This window comes from Alnus glutinosa, chromosome 1 (assembly GCF_958979055.1).
Source record: "Alnus glutinosa chromosome 1, dhAlnGlut1.1, whole genome shotgun sequence".
Lineage (NCBI taxonomy): Eukaryota > Viridiplantae > Streptophyta > Magnoliopsida > Fagales > Betulaceae > Alnus > Alnus glutinosa.
Genome location: NC_084886.1, coordinates 9,100,006 through 9,125,879, shown reverse-complemented (window position 1 = coordinate 9,125,879; position 25,874 = coordinate 9,100,006). Strand labels below are relative to the sequence as shown.

General features: G+C 39.7%; 2 protein-coding genes across 3 annotated transcripts; both read left to right on the top strand.

Annotated features, from left to right (window-relative positions):
* Positions 1 to 1,038: 1,038 nt before the first annotated feature.
* On the top strand, positions 1,039 to 22,290 carry LOC133871038 (uncharacterized). Of its 2 annotated transcripts, none has more exons than XM_062308392.1 (8): positions 1,039 to 1,304; positions 2,184 to 2,594; positions 3,451 to 3,531; positions 3,636 to 4,027; positions 5,101 to 6,514; positions 16,027 to 16,121; positions 17,027 to 17,168; positions 21,390 to 22,290. In XM_062308392.1, exons 1-8 carry the CDS (start codon positions 1,127 to 1,129, stop codon positions 22,082 to 22,084), a joined length of 3,408 nt encoding a protein of 1,135 aa, XP_062164376.1. In that variant the 5' UTR covers positions 1,039 to 1,126; the 3' UTR covers positions 22,085 to 22,290. The 2 variants fall into 2 exon arrangements, with proteins under 2 accessions (XP_062164376.1, XP_062164367.1); XM_062308383.1 differs by having other exon boundaries at positions 16,024 to 16,121.
* Positions 22,291 to 23,714: 1,424 nt separating this feature from the next.
* LOC133858514 (protein COFACTOR ASSEMBLY OF COMPLEX C SUBUNIT B CCB3, chloroplastic) lies at positions 23,715 to 25,874 on the top strand. The gene is made up of 3 exons (XM_062293988.1): positions 23,715 to 23,828; positions 23,941 to 23,984; positions 25,113 to 25,874. Exons 1-3 carry the CDS (start codon positions 23,786 to 23,788, stop codon positions 25,641 to 25,643), a joined length of 618 nt encoding a protein of 205 aa, XP_062149972.1. The 5' UTR covers positions 23,715 to 23,785; the 3' UTR covers positions 25,644 to 25,874.

Below are 25,874 nucleotides of genomic sequence, written 5' to 3'. Positions count from 1 at the left end.
ATTAAATTTGTGGGATCCATATAATTAATTTGCAAAAGGAATGATCCGCATAGGGGTGAAAATGCCGGCGGATAATAACCGCCCGCATCTGCTATCCGCACACGTGGATACAGTTAGCAAAAACCAATATCAACATATGCGGTTGCGGATAGCTTTTTTAGAGAATACGAATGTTGTTAATAACCGCATCTGCATTCATTTTGTATATATATATATATATATATATATATATATTAAATTCACAAAAATAATGTCGTTTTGGATTTTGTAAGTTTATGACTTTTGGGTTATGTTAGATTTTTTTACTATCATTTCAAAGTCATACCTCATTACATTTACATTTTTTTTTCTTTGGTAATCCAAATCTCAATTACTCTATGACACAGTGACCCTCAATAACTGATAATTGCGAATTATGTAACAAGTTAAATCTTGATTTATTTAAGCTTGTATATAGATTTAGATAATAATTTAAAACGCTCATTACCTCATATGCGGATAACAGATAATATATAACCGCATTTCATAACTGCGCATATGCCAATGATATTCATATAATGCGGGTGCGGATATTTAAAAGTGATAACCATATGTTGCGGGTACGGATGAGGATATTGCTAATAATTACATCCGCATTTTCACTCTTAGATCCGCATGAACAGCAAAATGATGTGTAACATATCTTAAAAAAGAAATGTTATTGTGCATTCTTGGTTAGAAATGAAGGCTTTCTCCCTATTAGATACGTGTAGTTTTCCATTTAGTTTAGACCCAAATTGCAAGAGGTCGGCAGATAATCTAATGTGTTTAAAAAATCCCAAAAAGTGTTTTATCTTCTGAAACACATATAATACATTTTTCAGAAAACAATTGCCAAACCAAACAAAACTTTGAGACAGAGTTGGGTATAGATTTTGTAACGGTTTGGGATTCCGAAAATGTTGGGCCCAAACCTGACCCGACTCGTTTCTATTTCTAATACCAATCATTGTCCGCGGGGTCAAGTTGGGTTGGTTAGGAGCGAGAATCGACCCGACCACCAGCCCAAGTCTCGTTCCGGATCTTCTCTTATTGCGTTGCCAGCTTTAGTGAGGTGGAAGAGTCTGTGTTCTACAGAGTAGAGAGCATGAAGAAGTGGAAATTGCCGCTGGTGGGGGTTCCGGTGGTCGTCCTTGTAGCATTCTTAATACTACCCGTTGATTGTGAATCAGACGGCGTCGGTGAATGGCAGATGCTCACCAAGCAAAACTTCTCTTCTCAGACCCGACTCCACCCGCATATCCTCCTCTTCGTTACTGTTCCCTGTATTTACTCCTCTCTTTCTCTCTCTACATGTATATATGCATATTTGATTTGGTCGTGTAGAATTGAATCTTGACCTTTTAGTTAATGATTATAAAGCTAGGGCTCTGTCTGTTTCGAGTTCAAATAGTCCTGGGATTTTTTTCTTCTTTATTTTTATTTTTATTTTTATTTTTTTAGGTTCTGTTTGTTTGAAAGAGACAAAATGAAGGATTACTTTGTGCAGAAATAACTTGAACGCATTCGATGCATTAGAGTGGTGAAGGAAATAAAACATATTTAACCTTCATGGCCAATTATCTATGCACAAAAAATTCTTAAGGCATTACTTCTGGTCGAAACAAACAAATTCTTTAGAGCAGAAGTGAATTCCTTAAGAATTGATGTTTGCAATCTTTGATTTTAGAGCCGTAACTGGAAAGTCTAAACCACTAATAACCGTTTCCTCGTTTTTGGTAATCAAATTTTGTTCAACTTAACTCATCTACGAAAAATGATAATGCCCATGTGGTTGAAATGTACTGCATGTTAAGTGGGATATATTGCTTTATGAATGAAGAAGCCATATGAAGAGAGTAGGTATGCTCACCAAGCTTAGTTTTGTTGATTTCCTTGTTCGTTTTTCTCTTCCTAGTTAGGTATTTCCTTTTATATACTTCTAGTATACTTGGGGCGCCTTACGCTTTCAATAAGACTAGATTTACGTATAAAAAAATAAAAAAAAGGTATGCTCACCAAGCAAAACTCTTCGGTGACGTTTATGATTATGATGATTGTCATTAATTTTTATTGTTGTTGCTATTGTTATTATTATCATCATCATTGTGAGCTTGCCTTTGATATTTTACTTTTAGGTTAAACCCAGTCATTTTGATGCGCAGGGTCCGGTGAGTTTCGATCTCTGATGAGAGAAGTAGCACATCTGGTTTCTGATAGACAAGAGGAGTTTAGTTCGTTAAAGTTGATGTTTATGTATAGAAATATGGAGAAGATGCTCGCAGATGCTATTGGTGCTACTGTGGAGGAAATAACAATTTTATATTACCACCATTCTATATCTTACAAATATCGAGGCAAATACCGGGCACAAAGTATATTATCATCAGTCTATCCCTATATGTCCCTATTGCCTGAAGAACTTCCACTCAAAACCCTGAATAGTCCAGAGGACTTGAAGACGTTTCTTAGTTCAACTGACAAGGCTTTACTTCTTTTGGAATTTTGTGGATGGACCCCTAAATTGCTTGCCAATGAGAAGAAAAATGGAACTGAAAATGATATTGATGCGCAAGGTTTGTCAACCTTGCATAACTTTCATATTTTCTCTTGCAACTAATCTAATCATGCTTGCCTTGATTAAATATCTATCTAAGAAGTGATGGAATTTAGTTCTCGAATTGAACGTCCTTTCTTGTTTCTTGGAATTTTGTACTGATTTGTCTTTTTTTTTTAAAAAAAAATAAAAAATTCTAACCATGATTTCTCAGGTTTAATTAACATCAGACTGAGAAAGACTCAAGTTTAATTCTCATTCGAAATTGATTATGTATGTTTTTGAAGTTTTATATATATATTTTGGGACTGTGATTCACTGCTTTACCTTTTTCCTTTTTTCTCCTTTTTATGTTGTAGGCTTGGCCTAAGAGATTGCAGCTTTTAATTTCCTAAAATTTCTTTAGCTTTCTTGTATATATATTGATAACAGAGATGTTGTGAAGATTAGGTGTTTTACCAAATAGTATGATCATGTGACTGAATATATATATATATATATATATATATATATATATATATATATATATATATATATATATATATATATATATATATATATATATATTTGTTGCAAAAATAGCAAAAGCAATTTAGCTGCTCTGTGAGTTTGTGTCCAGAGTTCCATTTGATGTTCGTTTTAATTAATTTTACTTCAATATGTATCAATATCCTCTATTTTTCTAATCTGCTTTTTTGTAAGATATATATTTTTTTTAATCATAAACTTTCGCAATGATTTTGTCTATGTATTAGCAGAAACAGAAGTTTCGGTTCGGTAAGATATACAATGTCTCTATTTGCTACTATTTGGTTTTTGCAGGGTTATTTTGTCCCTTAATGATACTGACAATTTTATTTTTTTTTTATTTTCAGGGCATCTTCGAGGAATGAACTTTAATGGAGAGACAAATAGATCACCGACACTTAAAGGGAAGAATAACCAGAAGGTGGCTGGTAGTTTCTAATTGCACATCATTACGAGACTGATTTTGAAGTAAAAATAAAAGAAAACTATTAGCAATAAATTTGTCACTTCTTCTCCTTCTTTTCATAAACAGGGGCTGAAAACTGGAAGTGTGGCGTTGAAAATGGGTTCAGCGGAGTTCCTTGGCTTGGGGAATCTGGCTCAGTAAATGAAAGTGCTACTTTCGAGGAGATTGAGAATGTGAGCTCTAATGTCGTATCATCCTGTACCTTACAAGAATTTCAGCAGTTTGATTCTTTCTTCTCAAAGTTCATGATCGTTGCAAGAGAGTTCTTTCTGCCCCCTGAAAGGCATAGATTTGGTTTGGTCCTTGAAAGATCAATGCTTTCATCTCTTGGTCTTGAAGATTCTGGTTCATGGTTGGCAATGGCTTACATTGCTGGATGTCCTAGTTGTTCAAAGATTATTGAAAAGGAGGATGACCTCAAGAATGTTTTACAGATGGATAATTCTGTTGTTATGGAGGTAATTTTGACTTGTCAGTTGATCTCTACAAGGTTTCTTTACATGACAATATCGTGTGCCAAAAATTGTGTGGCTAAAACTCTAAAACCCTTTTAGATGTATGGCTTTGCTGATTCAATGCAAATTGGGATCACTAGGAGTTGGCATGGCCCAGTGGTTGCAGATTTTAATTACTCGTCAAAAGAAAAATTTAGAAGATCAAAATGCACGTCATCTTTTAGCTCGTCCATCAACATTTATGTGTCAAGGGCTCCCTCTTTTTTTACTGAGTTAGACAGTTAAGCTCTGACCATTTAGTATCTCATTTGTCTTATTATTTAGAAAGCCTTTAACTGCTGGCCTCAATTGTTGCAACATGTTTGTGTCAGTGTGTGGGACTACAAGGTGTTTGGACGTAACCATTTGTGCTAACCCTTTTTATAGTTTGGTCTTGTCCGTACATACTATAATTGTCCTCACTTGTCTTGAGACACCATCATAGTCTTGTCCTAAATGAAACGAGTATCAAATTTTTTTTTCCCAGGTGTCATCTTAATTTTGTAGACAGTTTGGCCATCTTCTTTTTGGTTTAGTCTAAACAACCTTTAATTCCCATAGTGGACCAGAATATAATATTGCCAAAACTGTGTAACTGAGTAGATGGCAAAATCTAGCCACTAATTCCAGTGAGGATGGAAATGCTTTTTTGCATACAGGGAGAAGTGATGGACTACTTTCATTCTTGTTTTGGTAGTTTTTGCACCGTGACCTCCGCTTGGTAAATTTCATCCCATAGTTTCTTTATAGTCAATATCATTACAGCCAAGAGCTCTCTGTTTATGGGCCATGATTTTTCGGAAACTTTTCTGTTACTCATTTTTAACAAGCTTTGATATAGTTATGTACTATGCCAAAATTGACTTCCTTGCATGCCGAGTGGTTTTTGAACAACCGGTAATGCTACTATTCATCTTTCTACATGTTTGTTCCTTTCTCTCTTAATTTGGGTTTTTATTTCCCCATAATTTGGTTGTTTCCTTAGTAAGTTCTATGTTAGCATGTTTCATTTATATATATCTATTTTGATCATGTAGCTGGACGGTGATAAGCATGATATTGGACCTGCTTTACCTGCAAATAAGCCATCTATACTTCTATTTGTGGATAGATCATCTGAGTTATCAGAAACTGGAGGAAATGGTAAGGAAGCTCTTGATGCTTTTAGAGAACTGGCATTGCACTATCATGTGTCAAATCAGATAGGTGAGCAGAAGAGGAAAAAACCTGAGAAATCCTCGGTCCAAGATTATCAAGCATCGGATAGTAAATTTAAACATCCTAGATTGAAACTATCTCCTACAGCTCGAAAGATTAAATTGAAGGAAAAGCTGTCTACTATCATGATTATAAATGATGATAAACATGTTACTTTGGATAAAATAGCTTCAAATCTAGAAGGCAGTTCCTTGCAGAAGATCTTGGCACACCTTTTTCGGCAAAATGAAGAAGGTACATTACGCTCCCTTGCAAAGGAGTTAGGTTTCCAACTTCTATCTGATGACATTGATATCAAGTCGGCGAATACTTTGACATCGCAGATAGTTCAGTCTAGTCAGGTTTCACCAGCAGTGCTTAAGGAAGGCCTTGTCTCAAATATTGTTGCTCTGGACAGAGACCAGTTACCACAAAGCGAAAGTTTATCTGCTCATATGCAGGAGGAAAATTCTATAATGACTAATGGTGAGCCCCCTTCTCAATATAATGAAGAGAAGACAGCTTATATTGATAAAAGTAGGCAGTTAATATCAGTAGAAGCCCACAAATCTGTTACAGCTCTTGAAGAAGTTGCTACTGCTGAAGATTTGGTGGTGGAAGAAAAAAGCTCTGAAGATGTAGTGGTTGGAGAGATAAGATCTGAAGATGTGGTGGCTCCACAAAAGATTTCTTCACAGGTGGACGACTTGGTGGAGCAACAACTTGACTTTCAAGGTTTTGAGGGTTCTTTCTTCTTTTCTGATGGCAACTACCGGTTACTTAGAGCTATGACCGGTGGATCAAAGATTCCATCCTTGGTAATAATTGACCCCCTTTTGCAGCAACATTATGTATTACCCCAGGAGTCAAATTTCAGCTACTCCTCACTTACTGATTTTCTCAATGGGTTTCTTAATGGAAGTCTTCTTCCATATCAACAGTCAGAACCTGTTCTTCAAAGCCCTAGGGAGGCCACTCACCCTCCATTTGTTAATGTGGATTTTCATGAGGTGGATTCGATTCCTCGAGTTACAACTCATACATTCTCTGAGCTGGTTCTTGGTTTTAATCAATCTGACACCAAAAATGTAGTCCATACATGGAATAAGGATGTGTTGGTCCTCTTTAGCAATAATTGGTGCGGATTTTGCCAGAGAATGGAACTGGTTGTTCGTGAAGTATACCGGGCTGTGAAGGGCAACATGATCGCTTTAAGGGGTGGATCAAGGAATGGGGAAAAAGTGTTTAGTGGTGGTAAGTGCTTAATAAAGTGTTAATTAAAATTGGCACTATCAATTTTTTTCAAAAAATAAAATTTTATTGCTTCATATGGGCAATTTAGCTTCACACCATTTTGTATACTATTTTTTTTCTTTTCCTTTTTCTTTTTCCCTCTTAAATTTTGCTAATAGTTACAAATTTTCTTTATGAACCTTGAGTCTATATAAATTGTTCCCCAAAAACCTCAAATTTATATAGAATACCAATATATTTTGGAATTTATATAGAATTTTTGTAAATCGTTCTTAATCTTTTCCAAACACCTCAAATTTTAAAAATCGAAATCAGTGATTTGCTTAACATTTGGGAACATGCAAAATCCAAAAGGTTATTCTAGGGGGTTCTTTGGTAAACTGTCTGTGGATTTCAGTTCTCCGCCACCTTTTGTATTTTATCAATAAATGATTGTTTGTTAAATAAAAATGCAAAATCCAAAAGGTTTGCTCTTCTTTTCTATCAATCCAAGCACTGAAAGGCGAAGATGTTTGGCAATTCATATTGTTAATGATTGTTTTCTCTCTTTCTTTCTTTCTTTCTTCATTTTTTATTTTTTTGGTAAGTAATCGAGATTTTATTAAAAAGCATAAAGCACCCCCAGGCACACCGGAAGTATACAAGAGAAACCACCTATCTAGTAGGAGCAAAAAAAACAAGAAAATCATGATAGCTAATACCAAAGTAGAAACAAAAGCAGCTATCTAAAGATACATGGTGTTCATACTTTGATATTTAGAGTTTTAAGTGTCCTAAGCATAGCGTGGCTAAAGCAATCCATCTAGAAGAACTCAATGAGAATGTCCATCTATTTCAGATTTCTTTTTTAATTAACGGCAAAATCATAAATTTTTGGTTCTCTCTTAGTGGTAAGTTGTTTCTATTAGACTAGATAAATATTTTCTCTCAACCCTCGTGAACCACATTTTCTATATTAGCTCTTCTTTCTCACTTCTTTTCCCCTTCAAAACTTAGTACTCAAAGTTTTCAAGCCACAATTTCTAGGTACTTGGTCATTTTTAGTACATTTCACACTCAGGTCAGTCAACTCAACTACAATCAAGGGTCTGCCTTCAAATAACAACTGTGGTCAAATATATATTATTTTAGTAGTTCTCTTTTTCTTTCATGCGCATCAACACATAAATGCCAAGTCATTCAATGTAAATATCCTAGAAAGAAAGAAACATGGACGAAAAAATTTCTTGATGTAGACTTCTTAGTTTCTCTATAGATGACTCTGGTTTCTCATTTTGTGCTTGCCCTTCATTTCCTCGGTATCTTTTTTTTTGACAAGTTAAAATCAGTATCCAAACAAGTGATCAGTATCCATAGATATATCGTCTTCTTAACACGCTATATCTATGGATAGCTCCCCACCTTTGCCACCTAGGTGTTTCTACTTTTGTAGACTTTCTTAATTTATTAGTTGTTCCTCCTGTTTAGGGGCTCTCTTGTATACTTCTCGTGTATTAGGGTTGCGCCCCTCTGCGCTTTTTATTGAAATTTAAATTACTTATCAAAAAAAAAAAAGTATCCAAACAAGTGATGACGAATCTTCTTATTGGTTCACATTCTCCTCACCACCTGAAGATGTGCTTCTTGAGTGATCATTTGCCTGTCATTTCTTACCTAGAGCTGTTGTGTATGAAATCTGGTGCCACTGAGAGAACATCCATCTCCTGAAACATAGATAGCTTTCTATGTTTTCTTCTTTGTTAGTTTCTATAAAGGAATCTGGTTTCTCATTTTGTTCAATTCCTCAGTAATCCAAACAAGTAATTAAAATATACTTATTGGTTCACCTTCTCTCCTCACCAACTGATGATGTGATCCTTTGCCTCTGTCATTATTCACCTAGAGCTGATATTTCTTTTAATGAACAATAATTTATTAAAATGAAAGGCAAAGCCCTCTTACACAAAAAGAATACAAGAGAAAACAACCGCCCTAATGATGTCTGAATTTAGCTAGCCTGTTATTGAGGGAATGCCAGTCTCCTGGTTTTTGAATTCTTTTTTTTTTTTTTTTATTTAAAAAAAAAAAAAAATTGCTTCCCCTCCCACATTTAGATGCTGTATCAATATTTGTAATTTGTTACAGATCTTTCTGTGCATAAGGTGTATTAGCGCAGGAACTGGGGTTTGTGGGATCGGGTTTTGGTTGTTACGTTTATTCTAGTCAGTTATTGCTTATCTTCTCACTTGTTTCTCTAATCAGTTATTAGGGTAAGGTTGAGATTGTTATGCTATTGGCATTTTGTTTAAAGTTATTTTAGGAATTTCAGCTTTATTTCCAGTGGAAACTCTTTTTAGGAGTCAACAAGGGGAAAGGAAAGGTAGTTTGTGGCATTGAATATATTTTTTCTAAGATGGAAAAGACCTAGGGTTCCATCCTATCATTTTGCTAATTCACATGAACTTTCTCTTTATAAACGCAATATGGGTTATTTTATATAGAATCTTAAGAAGACACCCAGAGATTCATTTCCCCCCATTTCCCAAATCACCCCTTCTCCACCGTCCCCTCCCTCGCCGACCGACTGCCGCCCAACGGCCGACATCGTCCGGCCCTCTCAGACCACCGTAGGCCACCAATCTCGACCCGCGACCAAGCAGACCGTCGACCCCAGAAGAACGGCGCCCACGACCCATCTCCATCTCTACCGACCGACAGCGTCCCGGCGAGACTCTCTCTCGGACCGGCAACCTCAGATCTGGTTTTCACCCAAAAATCCTTCTCGCCATCTCCATCTTCCGCCGCCCTACGCCGGCCACAAACAGCGCGGACCACTGTCGCCCACGACCACGCCGACCAACCCGAGCAGGCCGCCGTTCCCGAATATCTCTACGTTTTCTTAGATGGAGAGGCGGTGTTGCGTGGAGGCTAAGTCCTTTATGTTTACGGTGGTAGAAGGAGCCTCTGTGGTGAGATTGGAAGAAAGGAGGGGGAATTTCTCAGGGATGATTCTGCTTGGTGCTCACATGTTTGGTTGGCTAGTTTCAACGGTGGAGAGTCTGTTGTGGTGTCCGGGGGAAAAGGATTTCCTTAGGTCCTTCAGGGAGGGGTCTAAGGTGCTTATTGTTAGACGAGGGGGCAATGTAGCTGGTAGATTTCTTGAAGTGGCAGTGTATGCTGTGGGTGGCCGGAGAGGGGTTATTTACTTCCCTGAAGGTTTTGAGGGACGGGGGTGGAGAAAAATTGTTCTTGAGTTGGGTAAGGTTAGTGCTTTCCTCAAAATCCCGGATGGGCAGGGTTTGTCTCCTCTGGCTTCAACCACAGAGAAGTTAAGCTTAGATGGTATTGAAAATTTTAAAGTTTCTGCCCCTGCTGTCCAAGCCGTCTCTCCCGTCTATCATGGAGGGTCCTCCTTCGCCGATGTTCTGCGTAGGGGTGCTAATGGTCTGGAGGTGGAGAAGAAGATGCCTCTTCCTGTGGCTCCGGTAGAGGTGAAGCGCCGTGATCCTTTGGTGAAGGAGAAGAAGCTGTTTCAATCAGAGAAACCATTGGGCAAGGACCGGTGTGACCGTTGTGGCGCTGATTACGTGAAGGAAGGGTCGAATGTCAGTCGGCTGCATGAAAATTCTGATTCTCGAGGCATGGATGATAGATATTTCGGTGTCTCTTGTGCAGACCGTCAGCTGTCAGGGGTGGAACACACGTTTCCCTCTCTCCTGTTGTGGAAATGCCAGCTGGAAAAGTTGAAGGAGGACGTGGACCAGGCTCTTAACAGAGTTTGTGAGGGGCTTTATTTGTTTGGGCCTGGCTGTAAGTCCAAACGGTTTGGGCGGAAGAACAGCAACAAGAATAAGAAGAGGAGGCTGCGTTGGGCTCCGGTAGCTCAGAAGCCCAGAGATGACCCGTTAGTTGCAGTGCGTCCTGACGTGGGTCCTTCGTCGGCGTCGGGTGATGGTGGGTCAGAGACAGTTCCGGCCGTTTCTGAGCTTTCCGGTGGGGTGTGTCCTGCAGTGCGTCCTGACGTGGGTCCTTCATCGGCGTCGGGTTATGGTGGGTCAGAGACAGTTCCAGCCGTTTCTGAGCTTTCCGGTGGCGTGTGTCCGTCGTCTTTCTCGTCTGTTCCTTCTGTTTCGGAATTTCAGTCCCCCAAACCTGGGCGAAATCCTCTGCCTGATTTCGGGACAACGGCTCAGGAGGTTGGAGTGGGTTCGCATGGGTCGATGGCCTTTTCTTCGGTGAGTCCAGGGCCTTTCGTTGGCTCGGCTTCTTCCAGTGATATGGCTAGCTTGGCATCTCAACCAGAACTGAATACTGGGTTTGCGCAGTCAGTGCCCAGTATGGAGACCAACCTTGCTGTGTTTGAATCTTCAATGCATGTAGACGGTGAGCAGGCTGTCGGGGCTGGTTTAGACCATTCGGACACCTTGGTTGCTGCGGTGCTTTCTCCCTCTAAATCTGCGCTGGTTTCTGACCCATTTCCTCATAAGTCTGCTGCTTTGAGGGTTTGGAAGGGGCTGGATATGGTCCCGGTTTTGGAGGCTGAGGGAGCTTTTTCTGGGGGTATTCCTTGTGAGCAGGAGGGTTCAATTGAGCTTGTCGTTGCTCAATCTGCGCTCTGTTCTGCTTTTGTGGAGGGTGGTGTAGGCGATGAGGTGGAGGATTTGGGCCCGATATCGGTTTTGCCTTTGGCAGTGGAGATGGACGAGGATTCCAGTTCGATTGTGTCTCCTAGATGGGTGATGGAGAAGGTGAAGGGTTACTACAAACTAATAGGAGTGTCATGTGATCAATTTGAAGACAAACTGTTGGCTTTGTTCGAACTAATCGAAGCCAAGCGGGACCAATCGTTGGCAAGGGTTTCCTCAGTATCAGGAGTGAAAGGTCAAAGGGAAATTAAGCGGCTAGATTGTTCCATAAACTATGACAAGAAAGGGGTTCAATCGTATAGTAGGAGAGGAAAGGGAAGGGGCTTGTTTTGTGTTAATGATGCTTAAAATTCTATCTTGGAATGTTAGGGGATTAAATGAGCTAGACAAGAGATTGCGTATTAAAGGGCTCATCAGAGATTGGAAGGCTGATTTGGTGTGTTTGATGGAGACAAAAATGGAAGTCATTTCTAGAGAGGTGGTTCGAAGTTTATGGGGTTGTCAACATGTGGATTGGTGTTATATGAGGGCTTGTGGGGCGTCAGGTGGGATTCTAATTATGTGGGATAGGAGGGTTGTGAAGAAGGTGGATGAATGCGTGGGGCGGTATACTTTAGCTGTTTCGTTGCGTAACGTTAATGATAACTTTTTGTGGGCGTTTGGGGGTGTGTATGGGCCTAATGATGATGGGGAGAGGAGGGTGCTGTGGGATGAGATGGCTGGTTTGATGAGTTGGTGGGATAGGCCGTGGTGTTTTGGGGGAGATTTCAATGTGGTGCGGTTTCCAAGTGAGCGTTCTGGAGTTGGTGGTTTTTCTGTTGCTATGGAAGAGTTCTCGGAGTTCATTCATGGGCAGTGTTTGGTGGATCTTCCTCTCAAAGGAGGGCAGTTCACCTGGTCCAATAATCAGGTTTGGTCTAAAATTGATAGGTTTCTGTTATCACCGGAGTGGGAAGAACATTTCCCGGATGTGTCACAAAGTCGTTTGCCTCGGCTTTTTTCGGACCATTTTCCCTTGATGTTGGATTGTGGAGTGCATAGAGAAGGGAAAGGATATTTCAAATTTGAAAACATGTGGCTCAAATCCGATGGTTTTGTAGATCTTGTGCATCGTTGGTGGGAGTCTTATGATTTTCAAGGTCTACCAAGTTTTGTGCTGGCTAATAAGTTGAAAGCTTTAAAGGTAGATTTGAAGAAATGGAATGCGGAGGTTTTTGGTGATGTGAGGAAGAAGAAGAAGGAACTATTGGAAGGTATTAAAGAGTTGGAGTGTTTTGAAGAAGATCGGGGGTTAGTGGAGGAGGAGAGGGTTCAGAAGTCAGACATGATCATAGAGATGGAAAAAACACTCCTGTGCGAGGAGATTAATTGGAGGCAAAAATCTCGGGCTCTGTGGCTAAAGGAAGGGGATAATAATACTAAATTTTTTCATAGGGTGGCTAATTCCCATCGGAGGCACAATCATGTGGGAGTCTTGAGGATAAATGGGGCTCTGTCTTCTGATCCGTTGGAAATTAAGGAGCATATTGTGAATTATTATGACTCTCTTTACACCGAGCAGAGTTCGTGGCGGCCTAGGGTGGATGGGATTTCTTTCTCCTCCATTGATGCGGATGAGTGCCTCTGGTTAGAACGAGGCTTTGAGGAGCAGGAGGTGTGGGAGGTGGTGCGAGAGATGAATGGGGATAAGGCTCCGGGTCCAGATGGTTTTTCTATGGCGTTCTTTCAGCAATGTTGGGGGGTTCTCAAAAAAGATATTATGGGGGTTTTTTCAGAATTTCATAATAGTTGCCAGTTCGAGAAGAGCTTGAATGCTACTTTTGTTTCCCTTATTCCTAAGAAGGCTGATGCGATGGAAGTTAAGGATTTTAGGCCTATTAGTTTGGTGGGAGGGGTCTATAAAATTATCTCTAAGGTCCTTGCTAACAGGCTTAAATCAGTGTTGGGAAAAATTATCTCGAGTTCTCAGAATGCTTTTATTGGTGGAAGGCAAATCTTGGACTCAGTTCTTATTGCCAATGAATGTTTGGATAGCCAGATACGGTCAGGGGAGGCTGGGTTATTATGCAAACTGGATTTGGAGAAAGCTTATGATCACGTGAATTGGGATTTCCTTCTTTACATGCTTCAGAGATGTGGGTTTGGGGAGAGGTGGAGGGATTGGATTAAATTTGCATTTCTACAGTAAAATTTTCCATATTGATTAATGGTACCCCTCATGGTTTCTTTCAGAGTTCGCGGGAGATTAGGCAAGGTGATCCTCTTTCTCCTTTGCTGTTTGTGGTGGTTATGGAAGCGCTTAGCAGGATGTTGTATGCGTCTATGCATCAAGGCTTGCTGTCAGGTTTCTCTGTGGGCATTAGGGGTAATGAAGCTTTAGTGGTGAATCACTTATTGTTTGCGGATGATACCTTAATTTTCTGTGGAGCACAAGCCGAGCACGTTCGAAATTTGAGGTGTACCTTCTTATGTTTCGAAGCGGTGTCAGGGTTGAGGATCAATTTAGGCAAATCCGAATTGGTCCCTGTTGGCGAGGTGGAAGATGTGGAGTCTTTGGCACATATTCTGGGGTGTAGAATTGGGTCTTTGCCGATGACCTATTTGGGTATGCCGTTGGGAGCGTCTTTCAAATCTATTTCTATTTGGAATGGGGTTATTGAGAAGGTGGAACGAAGGTTGGCTAGTTGGAAGAAACTTTATTTATCCAAGGGAGGTAGGATGACTTTGATTCACAGTACTCTTTCTAGCATTCCTTCTTATTATTTATCTTTGTTCCCTATTCCTGTGAGTGTAGCTAAAAAGCTGGAGCAGCTTCAAAGGAATTTTCTCTGGAATGGTATGGGTGATGAGACTAAATTTCATTTAGTCAATTGGCATCGTATTTGTCTTCCAATTAAGGCTGGTGGACTAGGAGTTCGTAATGTTATTAATTTCAATCAAGCCTTATTGGGGAAATGGATCTGGAGGTTTTCTCAGGAGCGCGATGCTTTGTGGAGATCGGTTATTGAGGTAAAGTATGGGAGTGTGAGGGGAGGTTGGTGTTCTTTACCGGTGACAGGGCCTTATGGTGTCAGTGTTTGGAAGTTTATTCGTAAGGGGTGGGATAATGTTGCCAAGTTTTTGCGTTATGAGGTGGGTGATGGGTCCCATATTCGCTTTTGGCATGATCTATGGTGTGGGGACAGGCCTCTCAAGCTCTGTTTTCCAACTTTGTTTACCATTGCGCGTTCTCCTGATGCTTGGGTGGTGGATAATTTGTCTATGGTTCGAGGTGTGGCTCATTGGAATGTTCTCTTTACGCGCAATGCTCAGGATTGGGAGTTGGAGATGGTGATGTCCTTTTTCGAACAGTTATACTCTACTCGGGTTCGGCATGGGGAGGTTGATAGGGCGGTGTGGATTCTTTCCAAGAGGAGGAATTTTGAAGTGAAGACCTTCTATAAAGCTTTAGTTTGTCACGAGACGGCTTCTTTTCCTTGGAAGGGTATATGGCGTGTTAAAGCTCCGAAGCGGGTTGCGTTCTTTGTATGGACAGCAGCTTTAGGGAAGATTTTAACTCATGACAACTTACGAAGGCGTGGAATTGTGGTGGTCGAGTGGTGTGTTATGTGTAAAAAGCATGGGGAATCCGTTGATCACCTTCTTCTCCATTGTGACGTGGCTCGAGTTGTTTGGAGTTTTTTTTATGGTTTGTTTGGGGTGGAGTGGGTTATGCCTAGGAGCGTCTTGGACTTATTGAGTGCTTGGGGTTCTTTGCTGGGTCGTGGTCCTGCTCACCGTGTTTGGAAGCAGGTTCCTCTTTGTGTTTTGTGGGGCTTGTGGCGGGAGAGAAATTCTAGGCTTTTTGAGGATGTGGAGGTTCAGGCTGGGGCTCTTTGTAGAATTATGCTTAATATGTTGTTTTTTTGGGTGTCGGCGAATGGCATGGGTAGTATGTCGTACGCTGATTTTTTACTTTCTTGTTCGTTTCGGTCCTCTAATTAGGGGCTCCTTTGTATACTCCCTGTGTACTAGGGTTGCGCCCCTCTGCGCTCTTTAATGAATTCTTACTTATCAAAAAAAAAGAAGACACCCACTCGCCATATTTGTGAGTTCAGACATGAATAAGTTCAGACTAATATGTGCTCTGCAAGATTTTTGTATAAAAAAATGTTTTTCCCTCTTTCTTGCATTTAATTATTTCAAAACTTCAAAAGACTCAACTAGTTTTCTGCCTGGCTAATAGGAAACTAGGTTTTTTCTTATGGATATTTTGTTTTGTAAGATGGACTAATTTTTTTCCCACAAAATAAATGCTTCTATTTATTAAGATGAAGGTAGCTCAGTCCTAGAAAATTGTTGCTGAATCACCAGTTGACATGAATTCCGTGAGTCTGTCTATGAACTTTTGTGGTTAAGGCTTCGGATGACCATTGTGAACTATATGTCTGTCAAATCTTTGCCTTGGCAATATTTGCATTTATGGGCGTGACAGTGATTTTCTATGTTAGGGTTCATTTGAACTACTAGTGTTTCTGCAAACACTATTCTTGCTCAGAAAAGTTTGTATTTAAAAATGTGTTGACAGCTGGGTTTTCTCGATAAAAGAATTTGTTTTTTTCACTTTTTGGTTGCAATTATAGTTTTGTGTGGTCTTTTGATACAAGAATTTGTTATTGTTATGCAAAACTTGGTTATTATGTCTTTATCTGTTAGACTTGGGAGATTAGTCATCTATTTGTTATGACCTATGACATGCTGCATGGTTTTGGGATCTATATATATGTGTATGTTGTGGATTCTTTGCGTATATTTTGTCATTGACATTTTCTCTTAAATTATGAAATGGTAGAACAACTTAACTTCTTATAAATCTCATGGTTGGACAATTGGCTATTCATGTAGCAGACAACTCGAAGGATGCTTTGGCGAAGCTTCCGCTGATCTATTTGATGGATTGCACATTGAATGATTGCAGTTTGATATTAAAATCTATGGATCAGGTCTGTTTGTGGGATCCACATTTAATTTCTATATATTTTTCTTGTATCTTCAATATTTTATACAAGTAATGGTTTATGTGCCCTCTATTTTTTATAAACCAAAGTTTATTATTGCCACAAACATTCAGTTTCTTTTTTGGCTGAGGGGATTCTGTTTTACTTCTCCCTCCCCCTCTCTCTCTCTCTCTCCCTCCCTCCCTTGTAAAGCGCTCTCTCCACATGGATCGGGCGGGCCCCAATGAATTGTTTGCACCCAAGGGGATTCAAACTTTAGACCTCATGGGACTACTACAAATACCAATGCCCTTACCACTTGAGCCAACCCCTTGGGGTTTTAAACGGGGCAACAGTTTTAACGAGCTGCATTCAGAATTTGTTAGTTCCTTCTCAGAATTATGACTTTCTTTTGGGGTGGAGATTTTTTTATTCTGTGGAGCTTAGTAACTTGATTTGCGTTATATGCATCTCTTTGTGTATAAACTATATGTGTTCTTATATCTTATGAATAGAGTAGAGATCTAGTATGGAAACTAAATACGATTTTTCAATTTTCCATTTAGTTGTTTCCCCTCCAGCCTCCTCTTGGAGAAGAAGAAAGGCGGCCGCGGGGGGGGTGGGGGGCGCGGCTTTGATATGTGACTGAGCAGTTGCCTCTTAAAGTTTTCTTTAAAATTTCATGTTTTTGCTCAAATATATTGTTTAGTAACTTATATCTTGTCCTTAGTTGTTTTAATGTGGTGTAATTTTTGTACCCATGTAATGTGTAGATGATTAGGATTTCTGTACGTGCTTGCCAGTTATTGTTGTTGTGCCTAAACAAATGAACAGATATACAATCAGAATCATTCTTTGCAGATTGAAATGTCATTTTATTTGCGTTATTTTGATGTCTTGCAATTGTGCAGAGAGAAGTTTATCCTGCTCTGATGTTATTTCCAGCAGACAAGAAGAATGTTGTCCCCTATGATGGAGATATGGCAGTTGCTGATATTTTCAAGTTCATATCTGATCATGGAAGCAATTCTCATCATCTTATCAGTGATACGGGTAATCTTTTGTGGGTTTACAATTATATGACAAACTATTGAGACTTACAATCCATACGAAGGAAACTCGTTAACTTTGATAACTTAGATGTTGCCTATATTGGAGTGTTGCTCATGTTTCTGCTCCATAACCCTTCCCGGCTTCCCTCCTTGCCCTCTCCTCTTTCTCTTGGCAATTCCAAAGTGCCAGTGGCTATTCCTCGTATGTCTTTAAAAAATCAACCATTTCTGTTTCTAATCTATGTGCTGGTTCTAGTAGAATTTTATCTTTTTTCCTCTTGATAGGGTTCAAGTTGGTTCAAATATCACTGTTTTATCTTCTTTGAGTCGTGTTTTCATTTGTTGGCTGGTTCATTCTTGTCCACACATATTGCAAATGTTTATATTGTCCACTTTGTATTTTGGGTTTTATTTTCATATGTATTTTGGGTTGTGGGTGTTTTTTTTGGGAGGGTTGTTTGGGTTTTCTTGCGGGTTTTGGGGGGTTTGTTGGGTTGGAGTGCTTACAAGGCAAGTTTAGGTGTTTGATGAGAGCTTCTTCTGTTTTTTGGACTCTAGGTGTTATGGGTGCTCCTTATGAGTTAAGTTTTTTTTTGATAAGTAATTGCAAATTTATTAAAAACAGCGTAAGGCGCCCCTAGTACACACGGAGTATACAAGAAGCAACAGCCTCACAACCGACCCGACAAGGAACAGCCCACAAAACCACCCAACCCTAAGCCCCTAAGCCCCTAAAGCTCACAATCTTCAATCATATCCCATCGCCTATGTTCCTCATCAAGGGCAGAGAGGAAAGCCATAGATCTATCCCCCTTTTCCCGGAAATACAAAGAGCAAGCCATAGACAACTCCAAATGAGATAAAGGCTTCTTCCCTTTACTTTTGTCCTGAATTAAATGCTTGAAGGTGGGAACATCCAGGGAGGAGGAAGGAAGTATCCTCCCTTCCGGCGAGCCCATCTCAATGGAAAGTTGTGGACCCACGGCAGAATCCGAGCCCAAATATGACAAGTCCGAGCCCATGTTCGATCCCTGACAAATCCTCCGACCGGCTTTCCTACGACTAGAGGGATAGTTCGCGTCACCATAGTTGATGGAACTCTGCAAATTAAGAAGTTCCCTTTTTCCTTTAGACTTCTGGCGCGCAACAACCTGGAACTCCTCTTCCATGGCGTCCCGAACAGCCAAAGCCCCCTCCCCAAAATCTCCATCCAACGCCCAATAATCTAAAGGCAAAACTTCCGAATAATCATCTTCATCCTCCTCCCGTACTACAATCTCCCCGTTGTTGACCTCCTGAGGCACCACCGTTGGGACTGAAATCGGGGGAAGATTAAGAAACCCCTTCCTAAAAAGGCCCTGACTCACTAACGTCGTTGCCTTCTTTATTGCAGGATTTTTTACCGCCTTCTCCGCTGGTGGCACTTGACCTGAGACCCCTTTATCAACAAAACCAACTGACATCTTCACAGCTTGCAAAGAGTCAGAAAGTAGCCCATCATCCCACTTTACAGAATTCCTTTCCCTCAATTTTTTCGCCCTTCTGTAGTAACACTGGAAAGGCTTAGAGTCCATCACAGGGATGGGAGAACGCAGCTTCTCTCCTAAAAGAGTAGCACCAGCGAGAGACGGAGCGGCAAAAGAGTGATTAGGATACTGAATCTTCCCCAGAGGCATAAACTTGAATGAAGTAGTAGAACCCACCGGAAGACCCAACTCCAGCGCCAGAGAAGGGGGGAAACCGAACATGATAGTGCTGTTCGTCTCACCCCCGAACAGAAACACCGAACTTGAATCTGTCCCTGTAACAATCGCCGATAAGGACTCCGGCCTAGGATAGATCTCAGCCGAAGAAGCTGGATTCACGCCCACTTTATCTCCCACCGTTGACACCTTCACACCCCCAGGAAGAATCCGATTCGGCACCAACCCAGAGGACATCTCAGGTGCTCGTCTCCTCTCCTTTGAGTGGATGCATCTTTCACCACTCAAAGACCCAGACGACGTCGGAGGAACAGAGGTCGCCGGCGACGGCAGATCCGCACTCGGCAGTGGAGAGACGAACGCAGTAGTCGGCTCAGAGCAGTCTCCGCTCAAAAGGTCCCCACTGGGACCCACCAACTCCGACGAAACGACATTGCACAGCCCAGAAGAATCCACCGACGTCATCACCGGCAACAACGACCGAGAAGATCTAGGTTTCGGCACGAAGCATCCCAAGCGCAAACCATTCCTTGCAAGACGACCCAGTATCTTGTTAACAGCCCGGCCCAAAGCCTTGTTGGACCCTATGACCCGCTTACTCCACGTGCGCAACTTAGAGATTTCAAATTTCAAACTCGCACGTGGACGATAAGGCTTACCCAGTGGACGGTGATGCTGGTCCTTACCCAACGGATCGAACGGCTCCAAAGAAGAACAGTCCAACGCCATCCTCAGATCTGCATCTAGCACCCTCGCCGCCGGAAGGAATTCAGGCTCACAGTGAACCACTGGCACAACCTTACTCCCGGAGGAATTACCCCCCATGATAGGCCCCTTCTTCACGACATCGACCGATCCTGCCTTCAACACCTCCACAAAAGAGGGCCCCTTCGAAAAGGGAACCAAACTCGGCCAAACCTCAACTGCCTTCCCCTTCTTCTCCACCAGTTCATGTAAGGACCCATTCTCCCCGCCCACAGAAACAGAGAAAAGAGCAGCGGACTTCCTCAACTCTTCGGAAAATTTGATCCATCCCCACCCTCCACGTCCCTCAGGAATCAGGATAAACCCTTTCCGACCACCCATCCCGAAAGAAGCTACTTCTAAGAAACGGCCGGCTTGGTTACATCCTCTCCGAGCGATCAGAACTCTCGAACCTTCCCTGAAAGATTTGATGAAAGCTTGATCTTCCGGAACACCCACAAGTGACTCCAACGTCGAAGCCAACCACTCAGTGCTCGAGTGATTGATGAAAATAACGCCGGAGAAACTTTTCCTCTTCTCCCCCACCCTCATCGTCGACGCCCCATCCAGAACCGAGAAGACAAATGTCTTCGACTCCACGATAAAACTAATCTCCATCTCAAAAAACAGCCGGAACCCAAGCGACTGACCCAGCGAACGATCACATTCTCGACGGACAGGAGCCAACCCACCTGTAGACGCCCCTTCACGATCTACTATCGCGACCCACGATCACCAAACGCTCAGGAACTCGTCCCGCACAGCAACCGGAAGTCTGAAAGGCGAAACCAAAATAAACCCCCAACGTAACGCGCTCACACGCGCCGCTCCTAGGTCGGAGAGAGAGAGAACTTGTTACGAAGTTTAGAAAGGTCGGAGTAAAGCATCCAAACCTTATGAGTTAAGTTTTAGGGTTGATCCTTGTAGGTTTGTTTGGTTTTTTCTTTTTGTGGGCTGGCTTTGGTGGTTCCTGTGTATACTCCCGGTGTACTTAAAGGCGCCTTATGCTTTTTAATAAAATCTTCTTACTTATCAAAAAAAAAAAAAAAAAAAAAAGAATTAGAGCCAATTATCAGAGCCTAGTATTTTTTTACAAATTTTATCTTCTCTGAAGTCATGGTTTTTTATTATTTTTATTTTTGTTATTATTGTATTGTCAAAAGAAATATCTCCCCCTTCTCGTGTAAATCTGTCATTATGCTTTTTAATTGGTACGTCATTGTAAAGCCTTGCTGTTATGAGCTTCATTCTTTCGTTCTTTTCCCAATAATATACCTGTGGGCTGGGCATATGCCTTGCACATAGACAAAGGTAAACCCATACTAGATGCTGATGTTGATACCTTTACGACACGACTTGCAAAATGCAGTATGGATGTAGAAAGAGTTTTGTTATTACAATGTGGAGATGAATTGAATACTTGATGCCCCAATTTGTGGGACAAAAAATTAATTTTTTATCTGCATTTGTTAAACTAGTCCTTGAGATTGAAAGCAATTTCATGTAATAGAACAAACTTGTAATATGGCTAATGATCTTACATTTTATTAACAAACTGGCAAAATAGTTTACATAAGTTTTTTGATGAACTTTCTGGATTTAAAATTCATAATACATGGAAGGAGATCATATTGAGCTTGTGCACATTTTGAACCTCCGCGGTTTCATTGTTCGCTTCTTTTGACTCCATTTTTTTTTTTTTTTAAGTCTCTGTTTATTGCACTTATCTATAGTTCTTCTCCTCCCTCATAGAACTTCTCTGCTGGTTTTGGTAGGAATTCTTTGGAGTGTTGCTGAAAAAGGAGGCAGGAGTCAGAATCTATTTAAGGACGCATCACCAACTGAAATTCATGATGAAATTCCAGATGCTGAGGACAAATTCCATGAAGTCCTATTAAAAGACAGGACACCAAAAGGAGTATTCAAATACAGTCAAATCAAATCTGACACATCAAAAGAGTTGCATGAAACGGCTCCTCATGTGGTGGCTGGTTCTGTTCTAATTGCTACTGAAAAACTTCTCAGCATACAACCATTTGATAAGTCAGTAATTCTCATTGTGAAGGCCGATCAAATTACCGGATTTCAAGGTCTAATTATCAACAAGCATATCAGATGGGACTCTCTGCATGAACTGGAAGAAGGGTTAGAAATGCTAAAAGAGGCACCTCTGTCCTTTGGGGGGCCAATTGTAGAACATGGAATGCCTCTTGTCGCCTTAACTCAAAAAGCAACTAAACATCAGTATCCTGAAGTCCTACCAGGTGTTTACTTTGTTGATCAAGCAGCCACAATTCGCAAAATTGAAGAGTTCAAGTCAGACAATCGATCCATTGCTGACTACTGGTTTTTCTTGGGCTACTCCAGTTGGGGTTGGGAGCAGCTATTTGATGAGATTGCTGAGGGAGCTTGGGATGTAAGCGATGATGCTATGGGGAAATTTAGATTGGCCATGAAGTTGACTGTTTAGCAGCTGGATTATCATTTCAAATATAGAGCTTTCGGGTAACTCAAACAGGAACTTTAAAGCAGCAGACAACCACTGAGGTATGATAGTGAGAAGAGCTTAGCATACCATTTGATATGTTAAATATCATGTTCCATTGAATCGTTTTTTGTGCACGATAATTGTAAATACATTGTTGCTACTAAAAGAAAGTCTGAGTTTTGCTTTAATTGGCTGTAACTTCCAAGAAAATCTGTTATTCTCGAAAGAGTTATTGTTTTGCAATTGAGTAAAGCTACTATACTCTTCACACTCATTTTACACCGGCTGACGTGACATATTTTAAGTAACTTTTTTTTAAAAAAATGTGATTGACATAAAAAGTCACTTAAAATGCACCACGTAAATTGGTGTGAAGAGTAGCATTATTCTTTGTAATTTTGGGTCATTTCGAGATGTGTTTTAAGAGTAATGCTACGTAATATATTTTCATATCACCTTCATCCCACTAGACTAATGTAGTAGTGAGTGACATCAGTTCTTAACATCATATCTTGTTATAATAAATAAAAAAAAATAAAAAATAAAAATAAAATAAAAATAAAAAATAAAAAAAAACTAAGGGGTGATTAGCATTGTCACATTAGCCCAATAAGACGGAGGTGAGATCTGGGTGTAGTGTGTCAAATTTTTACCTTACTTTCGAGTGTTTTTTAGAAAAATTCATGAAGTTTAAATTATAGTAAAGTGAAGGTTAGAAATTACAGATATAATTATGAATAATCCAAAATTGCAAGTTAATAACAAATATTTGTATTTAAAGACTAAATTGTCGTGATTGAAGGAAGTATTAGCCACATTTGTATCATATCAAACGGCTAATCATAATAATTAAAATTGTTTATAACTTTTTTAAACTTATAAAGCGAAGTTTTATTCCGTACATAATCAATATGGGGACTTGGTTTTGCCTATGTAATAATGCTTTTCATAATTCATACACCCGATATGATATTTAAAACAAATCGTTTACAATCCGAGATATCATAATCGGATTGTAATGTATATTAAATGTCACATTGGATAGGTGACTTGTAAAAATATGTAAAAATAATAGGTCTCATATCATAAGTTTAGGGCAATGACTCTTAATTCTACTATTAGTAGAAATCCTAATGGAATTAAATAAGAACTTTTAAACCTTAACGTCCAAGGATTCCTAATTATCACCAGCAACAAAAAAATAAAAATAAAATAAAATCTTATTTAAACAAATATTTTTAATTCTATAAATAAGAACTCCTAATATCTAATGAATAAGGATCATAAAATAACAACTTTAAAAAATCCTTTATTTTGACTCCATTAATTAGTTGTGGGACACTATTAAGGATTTATTTTTGTTTTCTATTTTCAAAATAAAAAATATTAGCAAACAACCTAAAATACAAAATAGGCCTAAAAAGGTAAAATAAAAACAATTTTCATTTTTATGTTACATCAAAATACTTTTACAAATTATCTATAAATAAAATAAAATAATAAAATAAAAAACTTTAACAAAGATATTCGTACTATGTAACGGGTCTGAATTGTCCAAAATCCAACCCGCCCCAACCCGAACCATTACTCTGTTTGCCACTACAGTTATTTGAGTCGTAAGAACGATAACGTTTCCTCCACGTCTCACTCACACTCTCCCTCAAACTCTTCCTGGACACTAAAATGGCGACTTGTTCTCAACTGCTCAACTGCTTTCAAATCAAAGGTATTTGTGAATAATATAGTGTCCTTTTGTCCTTCGCTTTTTGGGAATTATAAAATTCCTGTTATATTTCATCTTACGCATGCTCTTCGGTTGTGTTTTCAATTTTTTCAAGGAAGGCCGGCTCTTTCATCCAATCGAGGCCATTTCCATGTTTCTGTGAGTACCCAAATCTTCGTTGTTATCGCTTGATACTCGATATAAATTTCCTGAAACTTCTCTTGAAATGGGTGAGCTGAGAATAGCTAATAAGATCGAGATATTTTGCAGAATTTCTAGTCTCCCCTTCTTTTCTGTTTCTAAATTTGGCAAATGGAGCCTGCCATTAGTTATAATAATCAAAATGGTTTTATTATTTTGAAACTAATTGGTTTCATAATCTCAGTTTATTCACCATTGTTTTGTGGCGTTCTGGTTACTGCAATCTTATATAAGACACAGAAATGCTGGTTTTCATTTATTTTTTTTGTAAAAAAAAGTGCCCTTAGTGTTCCTTCATGTCACAAAGAAACTGCAGAAGCATAAGCACTTGTTTTCCCTTTTACAAAAGTTTTTAATCTCTCTGGTTGTTGGCTTTTTCAATCCTATGTGCTCCTTGGCTTTGGTAGATGTTCAAAAACTCATGCACCTTGAATTGGCTACTTAAGTTTACAGCCAAATCAATCTACTTGAATAAAAACTATCAGGAAAAGAGGCTTTGCTTTTCTGACAGTTCCTTTCTACTACTGGAGTACTAATGTGAAATCTATCTTGAATGATTCCATTGTAAGAAATAAGTAATTGCCTGCAAATGCTTTTAAAATTGGACTGATCAAGTCTATGGGGAATCTACTCATCCAGTGTTTATTTTTGCTAACCACAAGGCCAAGACACTGGTAAGACTTTGAAAGTAGACGGTGTAAGAACTAATAATCTAGGAAAGAGATGAGAACAAAGAAAGAGAGATAGAATTAAGGTGTTTTGGCCTATGACCTACATCCACACATCAAAGCCTTTTCTTTGGCTACATGTTTCCTTGATTATTTGTTTGATTGTATGTAAGACCCTATTTATAGAGAAATAGTATAAACGTTACAAGTCTCTTCTACTTTTACATTAAAAACAATAAATCCAATTTATCACCTTGTAACTTTTGTGACCTTGTCTCTTGAGTGCTTATAACTCTTGTCTCAATAGACAACCCAAAACATTTGAAATGAAGATCTCTGTCCTCTTCATGCTTGTTGAAATTGTAGTCCAATCCATATGTGCATTGACCGACTATAACTTTTCATGACCTTGTGGCAGGAAAACCTTAGGTGTCCAACGAAAAGAAAGTCCCAACTTGCTCGATGTAGCTCATATTTTAGAGAAATCGTGTCATTCCCTAGCAATGAACTGCCAAAAATAGATGCATATCTTTCGGGAGAGCCATTCGATGCACACGCAGTTGTTGACATTCTCAAGATCGACGTACCAGGTACATCATCACATGGTGTTTTAGATTTTATGCAGAGATTGGTAGTAGTAGCTGATTTGGACCCGGCTACTGCGAAGATTGCAATTGGATTTCTTGGACCCTTTCTCTCCATATTTGGTTTTCTGTTTATAGTGAGAATAGTAATGTCCTGGTACCCAAAGCTGCCTGTTGGAAAGTTCCCATTTGTCATAGCTTATGCTCCCACCGAGCCACTTCTCATCCCAGCACGTAAGTTGATTCCACCCCTTGGTGGAGTTGATGTAACTCCTGTGGTGTGGTTCGGATTGATCAGTTTTCTTAGTGAAATATTAGTGGGCCGGCAAGGGCTTCTTGTCATTCTTTCTCAACAAGTTGGCTGATAAATTTGAAAGATGATGTAGGAATGAAGAATGCTCATCTATGGAAATGGTCTTCTCTGCTGTGATATGGGAGAGTTTTCATTTTTTTTAATTTTTAATTTTTAATTTTTTTTTTATAAGTAATGTCATTTCATTAATAAAGCGCAGATGGACGTAACCCTAGTACACATGGAGTATACAAGAAAACTCCTAATAGGAAGGAAAAGAATGTTTCACTTTTCTGATTGTAAA

Bases quoted from the DNA above. Each gene is read 5' to 3' on its own strand.
- LOC133871038 (XM_062308383.1), top strand. From the start codon at position 1,127: ATGAAGAAGTGGAAATTGCCGCTGGTGGGGGTTCCGGTGGTCGTCCTT. The intron at 4,028-5,100 runs GTAATTTTGACT...TTGATCATGTAG, and splicing joins ATAATTCTGTTGTTATGGAG to CTGGACGGTGATAAGCATGA. The intron at 6,515-16,023 runs GTAAGTGCTTAA...CTATTCATGTAG, and splicing joins GGAAAAAGTGTTTAGTGGTG to CAGACAACTCGAAGGATGCT.
- LOC133858514 (XM_062293988.1), top strand. From the start codon at position 23,786: ATGGCGACTTGTTCTCAACTGCTCAACTGCTTTCAAATCAAAG. The intron at 23,829-23,940 runs GTATTTGTGAAT...AATTTTTTCAAG, and splicing joins CAACTGCTTTCAAATCAAAG to GAAGGCCGGCTCTTTCATCC. The intron at 23,985-25,112 runs GTGAGTACCCAA...ACCTTGTGGCAG, and splicing joins GAGGCCATTTCCATGTTTCT to GAAAACCTTAGGTGTCCAAC.